This window comes from Macaca mulatta, chromosome 6, assembly GCF_049350105.2.
Source record: "Macaca mulatta isolate MMU2019108-1 chromosome 6, T2T-MMU8v2.0, whole genome shotgun sequence".
Classification (NCBI taxonomy): domain Eukaryota; kingdom Metazoa; phylum Chordata; class Mammalia; order Primates; family Cercopithecidae; genus Macaca; species Macaca mulatta.
The window spans coordinates 11,566,977-11,584,187 of NC_133411.1; the positions used below are offsets into that span (position 1 = coordinate 11,566,977).

The 17,211-nt window shown below is 40.3% G+C and overlaps 1 protein-coding gene across 2 annotated transcripts in view; it reads left to right on the top strand.

Annotated features, from left to right (window-relative positions):
* Positions 1 to 13,607, top strand: part of MARCHF6 (membrane associated ring-CH-type finger 6) — a 79,781-nt gene extending 66,174 nt beyond the window's left edge. For both annotated transcript variants that reach the window (XM_015139735.3, XM_015139736.3), the window contains exons 23-26: positions 2,923 to 3,012; positions 5,873 to 6,005; positions 9,560 to 9,695; positions 13,235 to 13,607. In XM_015139735.3, coding sequence (XP_014995221.1) covers positions 2,923 to 3,012; positions 5,873 to 6,005; positions 9,560 to 9,695; positions 13,235 to 13,325 — 450 coding nt within the window. In that variant the 3' untranslated portion in view covers positions 13,326 to 13,607. The remainder of the gene's footprint in view (positions 1 to 2,922; positions 3,013 to 5,872; positions 6,006 to 9,559; positions 9,696 to 13,234) is intronic.
* The last annotated feature ends 3,604 nt before the right edge of the window (positions 13,608 to 17,211 follow it).

The window sequence follows — 17,211 nt, forward strand, 5'->3', positions numbered from 1 at the left end:
TCTAATAGCATCCGATACCAAATTCCTGCTTCCTTAAATCCTCCCCCAAATCGCTAACACAAGCTGAAATCCTATAATAACCCCTTTCTAGCACTGTTACTGAGGGGCTCCAAGTTCTCCATGCTGTGTTACTCCCTTGCTGCAATGAGTAATACATGCAAGTTGTTGTAGTTATGCTTGTATTTTTGGTGGTCTTTACGGTACTCAGCATTACCTGTGAAATCATCATCACCTTAGAGAATTCTTTGGTACTATCAAAGTTTAAAAATGCTTATATATTATGACTCAGCAATTTGGCTTTTCAGAATCTACTGCATGTATACAGGAGGCGTGAGCAAGGCTGTTTCTGCAAATACATCATTTTTTATAGCAAAAAATGAGAAATGATCCAGATGTCCACCAATAGAGAATGCCCAAATAAAATGTGGACTATCAGTGCAGCAATTGAAAAAATGAAGTGGAGATATTTGTTTTGACATCGATAGCTCCCAGACATGTTTCTGGGTTGGGGGAAAGCACAAGCTGTAGACAGATAATGTGCAGCATGCTATCCTTAATGTTTTGCATTAAACCCCCAAGTTTTTGAAGGAACAGCTTGCTTTTTCTCCATTCATGACTTTAAGCTACTTGCCTTTCCTGCAGCAAGTGGCTGTGGCCCTGTGGGATAGTGGGCCACTTGGAATTCTAGCAGAGCAGCTAGTGTGGTGTGTCCTGTCTGACAGGAAAGGACTGCAAAGCAGTGGGTTTTTAGAGAACATGAATCACAGTGATCTTGGACCTCCTCGGGTAAACATTAATCTCATTTGGGTGTCTGCTGGACTCCCAAAAGGCCAACAGAAAGCTGAATTGGTGGGTTGTTGCATCTTCCCTGCCTGTGAGAAAAAGCAGGGAGGCTTTCTTCATGTTCCTCAGGAGGAGATTGTTGGACGCTATCCCAAAGGTCTGAAGAGGTAAAAGATCCTTTTGAAGCCCTTTAGGATATTCTGAACCAGGCCCAAGCCTCCTTGAAGCTGCAAAGGAAATTGTAACAAGTGCTTTATATGCAGGAGGTTCAGCAGCCACAGAAAGGCAGTTAAGGCAGAGCGGTCAGAACGCATGCCAGTTTGACAGAGAACTGCTGGCAGAGCCATGAGCTTCCAGAGAGAAGAGCAAACACACAGGACGCTGAGTGCAGTATGTTCACACGCACACACAAACAGCAGCTCTAAAGCAGAATGCAGTTGTTGTGGAGCTGTATGGCATAGATTTCAGACAAATCTAGTAGTGAAAAAAGATGCAGACAGTCACCACTGGGCTTGGCTTGGAGGCATGGAAGATGAATGCAAAGCACTGAGCAAAATGGAAGAGGAAATTGAGAAAGAGAAGTGTTTTGGAGGAAACATCTAGGAGACTTAGTGTAGTGATAATGGGGGTTCCAGAAGGAGGAAATGTGAGGCAGCATTGATACAAAAATAGGAGAAAATTTAACTGAATTGTAGAAAGATCTGATTCTGTAGGTTGAAAGGGCTCATCAGATTTGGTAAGATTGAGATCCAAGATAAAAACACATATTTAGGTATATCTTGTTAGACACGGGGAAATCATATACAAGCTTCAAAAAAACTGTACTGTCATTGGACTTCTTTTCTATAGCACTGAAAACCGTAAGTTATCAGAGAATTTATAGATGACTGAGATAAAAGGGACAAAACCCAAGCTTCCTCTACCCAGACAAAAAATAATATAACTGTTCAGCTATCAGGATGAAGATTGATATTTGAGGGTATTCAAGAATTCAGTGTGTGTATCAACCTCTCACCCCATTTGAAGAAGATCCTTAGAAGACTAACCAATCAAACCAGTAAAGAAATGGGAACATTGGCCTCAAAATGGTAGGTAGTGAAGAGGAGAATTAACAATCTGAGCAAAGTCCATATAAAAAATGATACTACATATTTTCTATGGGATATAGATGTATAGGTGCAGCTGAATGCATGGGAAAAAATGTGGATGGTATGTACCAAAAGCTAATAGTAGTTATTGCTGGGGAGGGATCAGGATTTAAGGTAGTGGTCACAGAATACTCCAGTCTTCTCTGTAAAGATTTTGGTTTTATGTAAGAATCAGTCTAAATGTTACGTGGGGTTTCTTTTAAAAAAAAAAAATATATATATATATATATACACACACACACACACACACACATATATATATACACACATATATACATATATATATATATTTAAGTTAGATAGAGACCAGGTTGTAAAGGGTTTTGTGTGTCTTGCTAAGGACTTTAGGGTTGTTAAGCAGGGAAGTTACATTCATGATCTGATTTGCATTTAAAGAGATACTTGGTGGTGGTGGTGATGGGGGCTGTGGGGAGGGAGGAGGTAGTCATCACTCTGACTGCCGGGTGGAGAGTTGAAGGGTAGGCAGGCCAAGAGTCCATTGCGCCATGAGGAGTAACCTAGTAACAGTTCCCTGGTAGAACCACAAATGCTTCAAACTAGAAGCTATCTGTGAGCCTTTAGAATGGTTTCTTAGGCCAAACTTGGCTCCACAGTCTTAATTTGACATAAATAAGCTCAGTTGAAACCAATGAAATAGCCTAAAGATGGTTTGAAATAAAATCTTGGCATTTATTTTATTTGCTTTTGAGATCTCCGTTAGTGTCCAGACTTAGAATTTCTAACTCTTGGGAAAACAATATAGATTTTTAAAAGATAGAAGAATGATTTTTGGTGGAAGCACTGAATTTGAGCTGTTGAAGAAAAAGAATTCTCTGGGTTTTCAGTACATGTTAGTCTTTTGTAAAACTGTTGCCAGTCCTGTAGAACTTCTATTTTGATGTGAAATAATGTAAGAAAATTATACAGCCTTTCTGCTGTGTTTATTGTTAAAAAACAACAGAAATCTGTTAAATGGTTTTTAATTCCCTAGGACTGGGCACTTGGAGTCCTGCATGCCAAAATCATTGCAGCTATAACATTGATGGGTCCTCAGTGGTGGCTGAAAACTGTAATTGAACAGGTAAGCAAGATCAGTTTTCAGAGAAAGACATTCTGGAATTGGTTGTGTTTATGTTTGGCGGCTATAACTCTTTTATCTTTCTTACTTGCTGAGTTTTCTACATTTTATTTGATGGGCATATATAATTTTTTTTTTTTTAAGACGGCAGTTTAGTTTTACCACTGTAGGGGAGGAAAAAAATAATTTTTTTCTCAACTTTTTTTTTTTTTTTTTTTTTTTTTTAGTTAAAATGGAACCCTTTAATAAAAGACTAAGAACAGAAAAACAAAAGTTTATTAAAGTACGTATTTCATATATACATGGAGATACCCAGGGAATGAGTAATTTCAAAGAGGTGGCTTTGAATTCCAGCTGATCTTCAACAAAGAATAATAAATTTTTAGAGAAGTGACAAGATGAAAAGAACTTTGACTCTCTAGGGGTGGCTAGATGCTGCTCCTTAGTAAAACTTGGCAGTGTAGATTCCTCTGGTGCCATCTAGAGGCCCAGAGAGGCCCAAAACTCTTTTCAGTGGGCAATCTTTGTCCTCCCTGGTGGAGGCAGGTAGGGTGGGCTACCTTTTGTCTTTATACGTTTATATTCTGCTTCTAGGCAATAGAGGGAGGACAGAAAGTTTTCCTACATTTACCTTTCTCAGTTGCATTCAGCTCAAAACAATCCCTATGCCAAAGAGACATATTTTTAGGGTGACATATTGTGGTCTTCTATATTCCCATGAATTTTCATCAACCACGTTTAAGACATCCTTTATCTGAAGGTTAACCAGTAGCTTACAGTATCTAGAACCCTGTTCGTAGTGGAGACAGAATGAAAATACGTGCTTTTTTTCTGGTGAAGTTTGATATGAATGTATCTAAGCCTATAGTAGATTTTGGAGTGGGGAAAAGGTTATTGCTCGAGGTGGTAAAGGGAGAGGAAAAAACAGATTACAAAAGGAGAGCTGTTTTGGCTTGATCTAGCTACATAATGCCTAAGACTGTTATTGTGTTACAGAACTGCCAGATAATTTGATTGTTGTGGCAATACTTTGGAAAAGATAGACTGTGCTTTAGCACTCCGATAAGAAGACTAGGAGTATGGTACTTCTTTTAAGGAAAATTTCTATCCAAAATGGCCAACATAACATTTTGCTACTTCTTTACGCTTTAGTTATCTAGCAGATGTACTTGTTGGGACCCCTCTTATCCTTAGGCCAGTGCCACATAAATAAGACATGACAGTTCTGTAGCAGTAAAGTACACCTCTTTTTGATGTATGAGAAGTATAGACAGTAGTTAGCCAAGCATGCTCAAGAAAATCTGTTCAAAAAGTACCTATATTTCAAGATTTTGATTCTTAGGAGTGGGGGGTTGGGGAAATTGCAGTGTGTTTGTGGGTGTGTCTAAAGGATGGGCTAATTCTTTTTTTTTTTTTTTTTTTTTTTTGAGACGGAGTCTCGCTCGGTAGCCCAGGCTGGAGTGCAGTGGCCGGATCTCAGCTCACTGCAAGCTCCGCCTCCCGGGTTCACGCCATTCTCCTGCCTCAGCCTCCCGAGTAGCTGGGACTACAGGCGCCCACCACCTCGCCCGGCTAGTTTTTTTGTATTTTTTAGTAGAGACGGGGTTTCACCGTGTTATCCAGGACGGTCTCGATCTCCTGACCTCGTGATCCGCCCGTCTCGGCCTCCCTAAGTGCTGGGATTACAGGCTTGAGCCACCGCGCCCGGCCAAGGATGGGCTAATTCTGAAGTCCACCAGGAGTGTGATGGATTGGGGGCTTCTGGCTTCATATCCCTTCAGGATCAGAGTGCAGGCCAGTACACTCTAGAGTGGCCAGGTTAGACTCTGGCCCTTGAAAAAGGAGCGTGGAGATAAGGTTTATTCATACTGGAGGCTGTGGAACATCATTGATCCTCTAAATAATTTGTTCTGTTATTGTTTTCTCTTGCGTGTGTGTGTGTGTGTGTGTGTGTGTGTCTGTATAAATTTAAGTAAAATGGTTGGGAATGGTTGAGAAACACTGGGATGCTTTGCTTCATTGATTAAAATGCATTTGGATTAACTAGGTGTCTTTGGGAATGGAAGCATGCCTTCAAAAGGTTAAGCATGTTTGCCATTCAAATTCTGAGGTGATGGGTTTGAGTTATGCTACATTCAGTCACAGCTAAGAGAGGTTTAAGTGCTGCTGAGGAGGCAAGAGGAGAAGAAAATAACAGCTGCCTGCCTTGTTTCTGTCTGCACTCCATCTAAATTTTCTGTTCCCAAGGTTTTCCCATTTCCATCCATTCTTTCCTCTGCAATACTCTTGTAGAGTTTTCTGGATAAGATGATGGAAATGTTCTAGCAATTCTTGGACTTCCTTTTTTTATATTCACTATATAATTCTTTCATACTAAATTTTTAAATACCTTTTGATTTGTTAAAATTTGATTTATGCAAGCTTTTCAGAAATGTTTCCTGCTTCAGTATTTTCTCATCATACTCAGATAAAATGAATGCAATATTGTATAATAACACAATATTACATATTACATGTGTCTTACATAAGGTGTATGAAGTTACTTCAGGTAGTGTGGACTTGAATGAATAACACTGAATGTCATCTGGTATTGTATAGTGCAAGTAGAGTATAAATTATTCTAGATTAGTGTCTTATTTCATCACTTAGCAGAGCTAATTGCGGAGTGTTAGTGGGTAAATACATTTCCTCAGAAACTCGTGGGCACTGTGCTTGTGTTGGTATACCAGAATTTGCCTTGACTTAAAGGTAACCAGTTTGACTATTTTTGGGTTGGCAGATTCAGTTGTGTGGAGATTGCTCTATTAACTTGGAGGAATTTGTCTTGTATCTTTGTTCTAATTGTTTTTTTATGATGTTTCAGGTTTATGCAAATGGCATCCGGAACATTGACCTTCACTATATTGTTCGTAGACTGGCAGCTCCAGTGATCTCTGTGCTGTTGCTTTCCCTGTGTGTACCTTATGTCATAGCTTCTGGTGTTGTTCCTTTACTAGGTACGTAATGCTGGTTGTGGAACTTTGAAGGAGCACTTTTACTAACATTGGACATTCTTTTCACCCCTAGTAAAAAGGATGGCTCACTCCATATGCTTTATTTGTAAACATGAATCCAGCTAAAACAATGATTTCAAAATACTACTTTTCTTAGATTTGACTACTCTGGGTGAGATTAGAGGGTCATAAAGCTCTTTGATACAGTTTCTCTACCAGAAGATAAAATTTGAAATTTACGTGCTGTACAAAATAGGCAGGATCAGATTTCCTTCAAGTTGTCTGCTTCTGACTAGAAGTGCTGTGATCATGTAAAATTAAGTAACAGTGTTGTTATATTTAATTTTTAAAGAAATACTCTTTGGCATAAAAGGAGACCCAAAGAGGAGATGCTAATGTGCAACATGTTTATACTTGGAAATACACTGTCTTATTGTTTGTGTACTGAAGAATCCTCATAGCTCCTTAAACCCAGCATATTTTCAAAATTATAATCAGAGACTTTTCCTTTCCAAATCTTTTTCTTCTCCAGAATTCCATCTCTCGGCAACAAACATTATCATCCAACAAATTGCATAAGTCAGAAACCTTGAAGGCTATCATGTCACCTTATTCTGTCCTCCATGTCCCTCTGGTCTCCAAGTGTCCCATTCTTCCCTGAAGAATCTGGTCTCGTCTCTGGAGCCTTTGCTCCTGACTTCTGTTGAGTCATTCGTCTCCTACCCTAACTTTGGCACCTTCCTGTCTGGTTTCCCAGCCTTAAACCTGCCACCACTAATTCCTTCTCCACATTGGGCACAATGACCTTTCAAAAGAATGAATCTCACTGTGCCTCTTTGGTGAACATTTTTTCATTGGTTCCTCTGTGGCCTTTAATACAGTCCAACCTTTTGGCATAGTTTACAAGGCTCCTCCTTTTGCTTTGATGTGGACTTCAGTTTGACCTCACTCCTTGCCTTACTCCATGTCATATACTCTGAGTTTTGATTAAACAACCATGGAATGGCCTCTTATCAAACACAGCATGTCCTCTTATCTCCATGGCTGTCTCCACATTATCATTTGTCTTATCCATCTGCCAGAAATGCCGCCCTCCTCCCTTTAACCATGAGAGAAGAGCTTAAAAAACACACAACCAAACTTGCAGTGTAACATGTATACTTGTATGTTACCTTACTAGGTCAAGAAATAGAACTTTTCCAGCCCCTTGGAAGCCCTTTGTGTGTGTGCCCTTCCATACCTTTTGCCACTGGTTTGACTTCTTATAGTCTCATTGCTTCTTAGCCAGTAAAGATATTAGCCATGTGCAGTAGCTGCTTGGGAGGCCGAGGTGGGAGGTTGCTTGAGGCCAGGAATTCAAGACCAGCCTGAGCAACATGGCGAGACCCAACCTCTAAAAAAACAAATAAATAAATTACCTGGGAGTGGTGGCACGCGCCTGTAATCTCAGCTGCTCTGGAGGCTGAGGCAGGAGGATTGCTTGAACCCAGGAGTTCAGGGCTAACCTCAGGTTGTGACACTCCAATCTAGCCCAGGCAACAGGGCAAGACCCTGTCTCTTAAAAAAAAAAAAATTGCTAAACACAGGTTTGTCTATACAAAGAGAGGCTAAGCAATGTATCCCTCAATCTGCAGGGTGGCATGGGAAACAGGGAACAGTTAAGCTGAGGACCCACAGTGTGCAAACTGCATCGTTTCCTGGTTCCTTCCAAGTAGAAACGTCAAGGCTTTTATTTGGTTTGAATTGTGACTATGCCAAGTATCATAAATACCATATTAAAATGCAAATATATATTTCATGCAAAATATATTTCAAAGTCCATTGCTTATTAGTTTTTGTTTGTTTTGGTTTTTTTGAGAGACAGAGTCTCGTTCTTTTGCCCAGGCTGCAGTACAATGATGCAATCCCGGCTTGCTGCAACCTCCACCTCCTGGGTTCAAGCAATTTTCCTGCCTCAGTCTCTTGAGTAGGTGGGACTACAGGCATGCACCACCATGCCCGGCTAATTTTTGTCTTTTGGTAGAGACAGGGTTTCACCATGTTGGCCAGGCTGGTCTTGAACTTCTGACCTCAGATGATCCACCCGCCTCGGCCTCCCAAAGTGCTGGGATTACAGGCGTGAGCCACCACGCCCAGCCCATTGCTTATTAGTTGAATATGTCATTAAAATTAAATTATTTTGACTCTTTAGAACAATCTATTTACTGGTTTTGTCTAGACTAGGAATGCCCTATTTTCTTTTTTATTCTAATTATCATATATTATTTTCTGCCCATTAATAGTATATAGACTTAAGAATTTGGATTTCCAAACCAGTCGTTCGTATTTTCATTTTTAAAAATTTTATTGTGAGCTTTTCTGGAAAGACTTTGGAAGGGAAAAAGAGTGGCAAATGAAAAATGTTAGTACCTGTTTTGCCCTGTTTAGACGCTTTATGTAATTCTTTTTTTTTTTTTTTTTTTTTTTTTTGAGACGGAGTCTCGCTGTGTCGCCCAGGCTGGAGTGCAGTGGCCGGATCTCAGCTCACTGCAAGCTCTGCCTCCCGGGTTTTTACGCCATTCTCCTGCCTCAGCCTCCCGAGTAGCCGGGACTACAGGCGCCCGCCACCTCGCCCGGCTAGTTTTTTTTTTTTTTTTTTTTTTTTTGTATTTTTTAGTAGAGACGGGGTTTCACCGTGTTAGCCAGGATGGTCTCGAACTCCTGACCTCGTGATCCGCCCGTCTCGGCCTCCCAAAGTGCTGGGATTACAGGCTTGAGCCACCGCGCCCGGCCGCTTTATGTAATTCTTACACGTTAGTCTTATGCACAGCACACTATTGTGTTTGGAATAATCCACCTGAGGGTATTAATTTTCTGATTTCCTCGGAAATACTTGCTCTGATTTTAAAGCCCCCCCCGTCCCCTCTGCTAAGGAAGTATTAAAACTCATGAGTTAAATATAGAAAAATAAATACATGTGTGTTCTAAAAGTTTGAGGATATTTTTTATTATATAAGCACAGTTTTGGTTTTGCCTCTTTAAACTGTGGCGCAGTTGAAATGTATAAATGACACCACTGCTTGTGGAACATGAGAAGTCATCTCATCCAGTTCTCACTCTGTTGTCCAGGTTGGAGTGCAATGGCGTGATCTCAGTTCCTTGCAACCTCCACCTCCCAGGTTCAAGCGATTCTCCCACCCCAGCCTCCTGAGTAGCTGGGACTACAGGTGCAACGCCACCACACCTGGCTAATTTTTGTGTTTTTTGGTAGAGACAGGGTTTTACCACATTGGCCAGGCTGGTCTAGAACTCCTGACCTCAAACAATCGGCCCGCCTTGGCTTCCGAAAGTGCTGGGATTACAGGCGTGAGCTACCATGTCTGGCCTCCTTGTTTTACAAATGAGAAAAGTGGGGGTCAGAAAGGGCTCATGACCCACACAGATTGTAGAAAGTTAACAGACCTGGGGCTTAGAAAGCTTGTCTGCCCCAGTCCATTCTTCCTAGGGGAAGGACATGTTTATGTTTCATGTCACTGTTATTTCACATACACTTAAAGTTTTTCTTTTTTGTTTTCTAGGTGTTACTGCGGAAATGCAAAACTTAGTCCATCGGCGGATTTATCCATTTTTACTGATGGTGGTGGTATTGATGGCAATTTTGTCCTTCCAGGTCCGCCAGTTTAAGCGCCTTTATGAACATATTAAAAATGACAAGTAAGTCTGGTGTTCTTTTCATCTCTTGTTTAGGTGTTTTCACTTCTTAATTTATGTGTCTGATGTGACAGATCATAGGAGGGAAACATGCTCAGATTCTGGATATACTTGGAGGTGGGATTAGCAAGGTTTGCTGACAGATAGTGTGACATGTGAAGGAGAGTGGAATCAAGGACTCAATTGGCCCAAACAACAGGGAATATGGAGTTGTCACTTACGGAGCTGGAAAAGACTGGGAGAAACTGTTTTGGAGAGGGAGGTTTTTTTTTGGTGGTGATGGTTTTTTTTCTGAGACCGAGTCTCGCTCTGTTGCCAGGCTGGAGTGCAGTGGTGCGATCTTGGCTCACTGCAACCTCTGCCTCCCAGGTTCAAGTGATTCTCCTGCCTCGGCCTCCCAAGGAGCTGGGATTACAGGTGTGCACCACCACGCTCAGCTAATTTTTGTATTTTTAGTAGAGACAGGGTTTCACCATGTTGGCTAGGATTGTCTCGATCTCCTAACCTCGTAATGCACCTGCCTTGACCTCCCAAAGTGTTGGGATTACAGGCGTGAGCCAGTGCACCCAGCCAAGAGATTTTTTAATGCCCATTCCAAATAGTTTTTCAGTCTGTTTTGAAATGTTTTGGTCTGACAGTATATTAAATAGTTTTAGATAAAAATAAGAAGCCTGCATTAGAAACCAGCAGTGCCCTGCATAAGCTCCTCTTGCTTATGCAGGGCCACTAGGTTACTCTCAGGTTGCACAGAGAGGCTTGAGGGTTACTGCAAAAATGTTGTGGGACTCTCTGTTTTGAGGAAACCATTGAAAACTCTGTCACCTGATGTCAGTGAGAGATTGAGGAAAGCCAAGGAAGACACCTTCCTGGGATAATATTTGACCTTTCATGTCCTAACTGTAGGCTGAATCATCTACTTCACTGGGTTCTAGCAGAGAAAGTGAGTTTGTTGTTTATCCATCTCAGTCGGCCAAGAGAGTCCCAGTTTATACCTGCTGCCTTTGTGTCATTATTAACACTACCCCCTTTGTTGTGCTTGTCCCTCCTTGCACAACAAATTATACAGTTACCTTATTTGTTCTGAGGAGTAAGATTTTTGAGAATGAAATTTATAGCGTTCAAGACTTCTCCAAAGCATTTACTGACAGTAAAAAATACAAGTATACTTAGCCAGTCAGAGTACAAAGGACTGTCAACTGAAAGAAGAGGAAGGGGTATTTTCAATGATGAAAATCAACTTTTTAGCACTTAACTTTTTGGCAGAGGAGTAAATACTGCAAACAGAATGACAAGCAAGACATGCCCTGAAGGAACTTCCTGCCTGCTTCTTTCTGTATGCTGGGTGCCTGCCTTTCTGCACTCTGCCCTTCTCAGCCTTTGCCAGGGGTCTATTCCCATTGACCTCTTACTTCTCATGCTTTATCTTCTTCTGCCTTTTCCTGTAGCCCAGTGTCCTCTTTCCTCTTTTCCCATCTATTCCTTCATGCAGAAAACTGTAGACTTAAGTGAGGGCATGTCTTGTCAGCTGTTGTATATGTACTCTTTAGCATAGTGTTTGGTCTGTAGGAGGTGCTAAGAGTGAGTGTGTATGTGAGAGTGTGTGTGTGTGTGTGTGTGTGTGGTGGGCTTGAGTATGAGGGAGTGAGTGGTGGTGGAAGAGAGGGAGTTGGGTTCAGAGTCTCCTTTCTCTGCCACTGAGTTACTCTTTGGACTTGTTCAATTTAACTTGGTATCTGTATGCTTTTTATTTACTTACTTTGTCATTGCTATAATGCTGCCCATATTCTTAGTGCATCTTGCTATTTGGTCATCACTGTGTGCCGGGTAGTGCTATGTATATTTTAGTAGATATTGCTCAACCTTCACTGTTTAAAATATTTACAAAATCCTCAAAGTTTTAAAAAACACTGGTTGTTTGGGAAACAGTGGGATAAGGAAGGGCTAACTTCAAGAAAAGAAGGTAAGACAAAAGAAAAGGAATAAAACAGTGACATTATGGATAAAGATGCAGTAAGATTAGCATACTTTTTAAAAAGTGACATATTAAGCTACTGGACATAAACTACCCAAATATTTCCTTAGGCTTGTGCGCATTTACAGAAAAGTAATAGATGAAAGTCAGGGTGGAGAAGGTATTGGTGAAAAGTAAGAGTTCCAACAGTGAGCTCTTATTAAAACATGCTAAGCCTTTGTCACCAGGCTTCATACACTTTCCCTTTCTTAAAACAATGCTGCAGCGTGGGACTGTTGGTCTCATTTCCTCCATAAACGGAGGAAAGGGATGAAGGAAAGCTCCCTGGCAGCCTGTCATGTGCAGGCTTCACTCTCCCTCAGCCTCCTTAACTCAACTCTGTGGGCTTTTACTGGATCTGCATCTCTGCCTCCAAATGGGTGCCCTTCACACTTGTGCCCAGCCACCTACAGCTTGTTGCCATCCAACTTTGTCGCTGCTGTCCTCTTGGGGTCAGCCTGCAAGCCGTCTGCTCACGTTAAGTGAGGCAGGCCTTCAGTGAGCCGTCAGTGCAGCTGTCGCCCTTCCCTGGCATTAGAGGTGTCTGTCTCCTTGAGTAGAATCTCCAGCCCTGTCGCTCCAACCACAGTGACATCCGCCTTGTTCCTGCAGCCCTATTGGCCTTTGCCATTGCCTTCTCTTTTTGTCACATACTTAAGTTAGGAACATTTGCCATTCTGTTGTTGAACCATGTTCTCCCACTTCCTGTCACTTACACTCACTCACTGCCATGCTGTCTTCCCTTTGACTTCACTGAAATCTCTCCTTTGATTTCTCCTTTCTTCTCTATAACTAGAGCTTCTAGTTTTACTTTCGTCCTTTCCTACCTTTTTTTTTTTTTTTTTGAGATGGAGTCACACTCTGTCACCCAGACTGGAGTGCAGTGGCACAATCTCAGTTCACTGCAACCTCTACCTCCCGGGTTTAAGCAGTTCTCCTGCCTCAGCCTCTCTAGTAGCTGGGACTACAGGCATGTGCCACCATACCCAGCTAATTTTGTATTTTTAGTAGAGATGGGGTTTCACCATGGTGGTCAGGCTGGTCTCAAACTCCTGACCTCAGGTGATCCACCCACCTCTGCCTCCCGACGTGCTGGGATTACAGGTGTGAGCCACCGCGCCCAGCCCCTTCCTAGCTTTACTGATGGTCATGTTTTTAGTCTGTCTCCTTAGATTTGTGCACTAAGTTGTTTTATAAAATCTGAACCTTAACAGATAAATCCACTGCATAAGTTTACTGTATCCCTCCTGACCTCCACGTGTCTGAGTGTCTGAGACCCCCTAAACCACTGACTGAAGCATGTCCTCCACTGCACAGCATTGGAGGCCTTCCAGCCTTTGCTGCTTCTGCAGCTCTCTACAAACCCGTACCTAGCTAGATGTGCTGGCCTTTACAGATGTTCACTCCGGACTCCCTTTGACTAGCCCAACCATTGATGGGTTTTAAGTAGGAGTTAGATTTAAAAAGACCTATGAATGTTTTACTCTGTAAGTTCATACAAGAGAGTAACCACCTTGTTTTTGCAACCTAGGTATCTTGTGGGTCAACGACTTGTGAACTACGAACGGAAATCTGGCAAACAAGGCTCATCTCCAGCACCTCCACAGTCATCCCAAGAATAAAGTAGTTGTCTCAACAACTTGACCTTCCCCTTTACATGTCCTTTTTTGTGGACTTCTCTCTTTGGAGATTTTTCCCAGTGATCTCTCAGCGTTGTTTTTAAGTTAAATGTATTTGACTTGTGTTCTCAGCATTCAGAGAGCAGCGGTGTAAGGTTCTGCTGTTCTTCCCTGGATCTTCTGACTTTACTGCTGTCTGAGATTTGTATATGTGTAAATACAAGTTCCTTGATACCCTAAAACCTTGGATTAAACAGAATGTGCATTGTACATCTTTAAACAAAATGTATATTAATTTATTAAATCTAGTTGTCACTTTATTTTGGACCTGCTGTGATCTCGACAGGAAACATGCCACAGAGCAGTAGTGCACAGGCAAGACTTTTCAGTGATGCCTTGTGGAGCGCAGTTCATGATGTCCTAGCAGCTCTCACTAAGGGAACTGTACATTCTTTCTTGGCTATTCAGACCTTACCAAGAACGTTAAAGGAAACAAGTAGAAATCAGCAGTGGAGTGTCTGTGGTAAGAAAACATGAACTTTATGCTTCACTGTTAGTTGTTTGTGGAAGTTATTTTGTATAACACCAAAGCTGTTGTACATTTTCTACTGCCTGATTTTTTTCATGTGTCTGTGTTTGTAATATTGTATAGTATCTTGTGCTAGGTGAGGAAATTATTTTTAATTTTGATAATTTAATATTCCTAATGTGATCAGCATTGGGAGTTGGGTTTCAGTGCTTGTTAGGGGCGCATGTCTATACTTAGAAAAGAGAAAAAAAGTCCAAATGAAGATTTTCATTAGTCCACCCCCCACCCCCCTGCCCCACATCGTTTCTTTTCTGTAGCAGTGGCCAGAAGTCATGCAAGGTCATAAATCTTTCAGAATGACATCACCAACTGTACTGCATCTTACGGGATTTAGGACTTCTGAGATGCTTGTGAAGTGTAGATGTGGTTGTGGTCTTAGATTGACAGCATTAGAGAAGACTGGTTAGAACATCTGGTCTCGCTGGTTAGCGCCTCATTGGCTGAGGACTAGGTGTGCATTTCTCCTAGCTTTTCGTCAGGAAATCCCAAAGTTTCCAAAGCTTTTTGTTTACAGAATGAAACTTCAAATAAAACCAATTCATTATTTTTCCAGAAGGAAGCTTGGCTGAGCTGGCCTTTTAACATAGGAATGTATTTCATTGGAAACATTCTGAAAAATCTCAGAGAACCGAACCCTTACAAACTTTGTTTTCCCTCATAACCAAAGCTTCAAATTAGAAGTTTAGAAAAATAGAATGGTTGGGTACATGATCTAAGTGTTTAATGTTAAAGGTATATTGTAAGGGTAGTGTTTGTTTTTGAATGATACTTTAGGAGGTCTCATAGAAAGTGTATAGCATAGGTCTTCAGGAACTATAAAAGAATTTTCATATAGTATTAAAATCCAGAGACTAAAACCTGAGAATTGTTAACATATGCAAGTCAGCCAAACATAAGCTACTAAAATAAAGAGCAGTGTGTTCTGGCTGTTTTATACTTCAGCAATTTTCCCCTAAAAGTGGTAAGCAGTTACTTTAAAACACATTTTTTAAAACATCAGTATCAGGGGCTGCGGTGGCTCTGGCCGGTTGTCCTAGCACACAGGGAGGCGAGGCTGTGCGCTCAAGGCCAACCTAGGCAAAATTTGGAAAATAAAAAAATCAGTATTAGAAATAATGCTTCACATAGGATTCAGTGTTACACTCTTTGGCACTTTGGAGTAGCCTGTTCTCTCATTTGAAATAAGGTCTTTGTTAGCCCTACCTTTACTCAGAAATGTAGTCCTACTATAAAAAATTAGGAGGATTTTAAAATATAATACTGCCTGTCATGGTGTATTTCTAAATTGTTCTCTTTGGGAGAAACACATTATTATTGAATTGAGCATATAACTTGATAATATTTGTAGTTTTTTTTTAACCTTTTTTTTTTATTTTTTTGCCCCCAAGAGGTAGTCTTACTCTGTTGCCCAGGCTGGAGTGCAAGTGGCACGATCCTGGCTCACTGCAAACTCTGCCTCCCAGGTTCAAGTGATTCTCCTGCCTCAGCCTCCCAAGTAGCTGGTACTACAGGTGCGCGCCACCACACCTGGCTGATTTTAGTTATTTTAGTAGAGATGGGGTTTCACCATGTTGGCCAGGCTGGTCTTGGAAGTCCTGACTGCAAGTGATCTGCCCTTCTTGGGCTCCCAAAGTGCTGGGATTACAGGTGTGAGCCACCACGCCTGGCCAACTTGATTATATTAATTTTGGGTTTTGTTTTGTTTTGTTTTTTAATTTTTCGAAGAATTTCTGGATCTTGGTATAAAGTCATTGGAACATATCTGTTTTAATCGAAAGAGATCCTAGGCAGATACCTCAAAAGGTTAAAAATTCTTAATCCTACAGAATTTTAAATGAATCTTATCAAATGTTTTGTAAACAAACAATGTGAATGGCCAAAACATTGCCCTCCATTTCACTGGCAGGTAATTTATATTGTCTTAGTTAAGAATTCTCCCCTAGTTTTTCTATTGTACTTTATCCTGTTGTTTTCAATGAGATAAGTATTGTCATAGAAAAAGCATTTTCCGGCATAATATTTGCTTGGGTAGAATTCAGGTTTTATTATTAATATTAACCAAGAGCCTTTTACATATTTAAAACCCATAGTTCAGAAAATGCTAGTATTGCTGCCCTTCTTCACATAAATTTTTAAAAGAATTATACTATAATTTTGCTTCATTTTATATTGGGTTAAAACAGCCTTCAAGAAAGTTAACTAGGAAAGAAGACCTTTTCGTTTTATTTTTACTGTTTATATATAGAAGACAAATCAGCATTTGGGGTTAGTTTTACATGACCAGTTATCAAATGGTCATAGTATGAAGTGTGCAGTTGTTCGTTATTAGTAAATTATGTTTGATTTTTAAACTATTTAGTACTAATAGTTGAGATGAAAACTGAAGAAAAATGCCAATGTGATGTTTGTGTATAGCTAGCCTTAAAAAACTTCCCATGTTTTTAGGTGATTTTTCCCCCCTCTTAGTTCTCTGGAGAAACAATGAAGATGGGCCATTTCAATTCCAGATGTAAACAAAAAGTAATTTTTATTTCAACATTTAATGTAACTGTTATTGTGGATTCTTGTTTTGTGTATTTTCTTTCCCTTATTGAAGTAATAGAGAATAACTTTCCTTCAAATGATTTGATCCAAGATACGTCATTTCTGTATTGGCAAAATGCCACTATTAAAAGTGTAATTCTTGAATTTAGGTTGAATTGATGACTTTTTAAAACAAAACAGTAACACTGGACATTTCTACATCGTATTGCATTTGCAAATGTGTGTGAACGCACGTACATGTGCAGGAGAATGTAGTGCCATAAGAACACTGGCACTTTTTTAAACTTTCCAAGTTAGCTACTTATTTTCATTTTCAGGGTTGAGTACTCTAAGCTCTCTACTTACTGTGAGAAGTTTTCTACATTGTAAAATTAAAAGATTACATTTAAAATACTCCTTTAGGATATTATTCAGCCATCAAAAAAAAAAAAAAAAAACAACTAAAATGTGTTACCACTAAAGTATTATTAAAAGCCTCATTTGTGGAGATTCGCTGACTTCCTTGGTTAAGCTGTCTTGTATTTACTTAATTTGTCCTCTCAACCAGGTGTTTTCTTTTCAGCCTGTTACTGCCCTGTGCCATTTTAAAAAATAGCCATCATGAGTAAGGGCTTCTTTAAAATAATCCCTGACAATATCTTTGGCATTAATAAGACATAAAGATAAGACAGTATATGTATGTTTTCATTCCTGTTTTGTACGAGTGCCTCATTTTGTAGTCATGAAAGTAACAGTACCTTAAATAAAAATGTAATG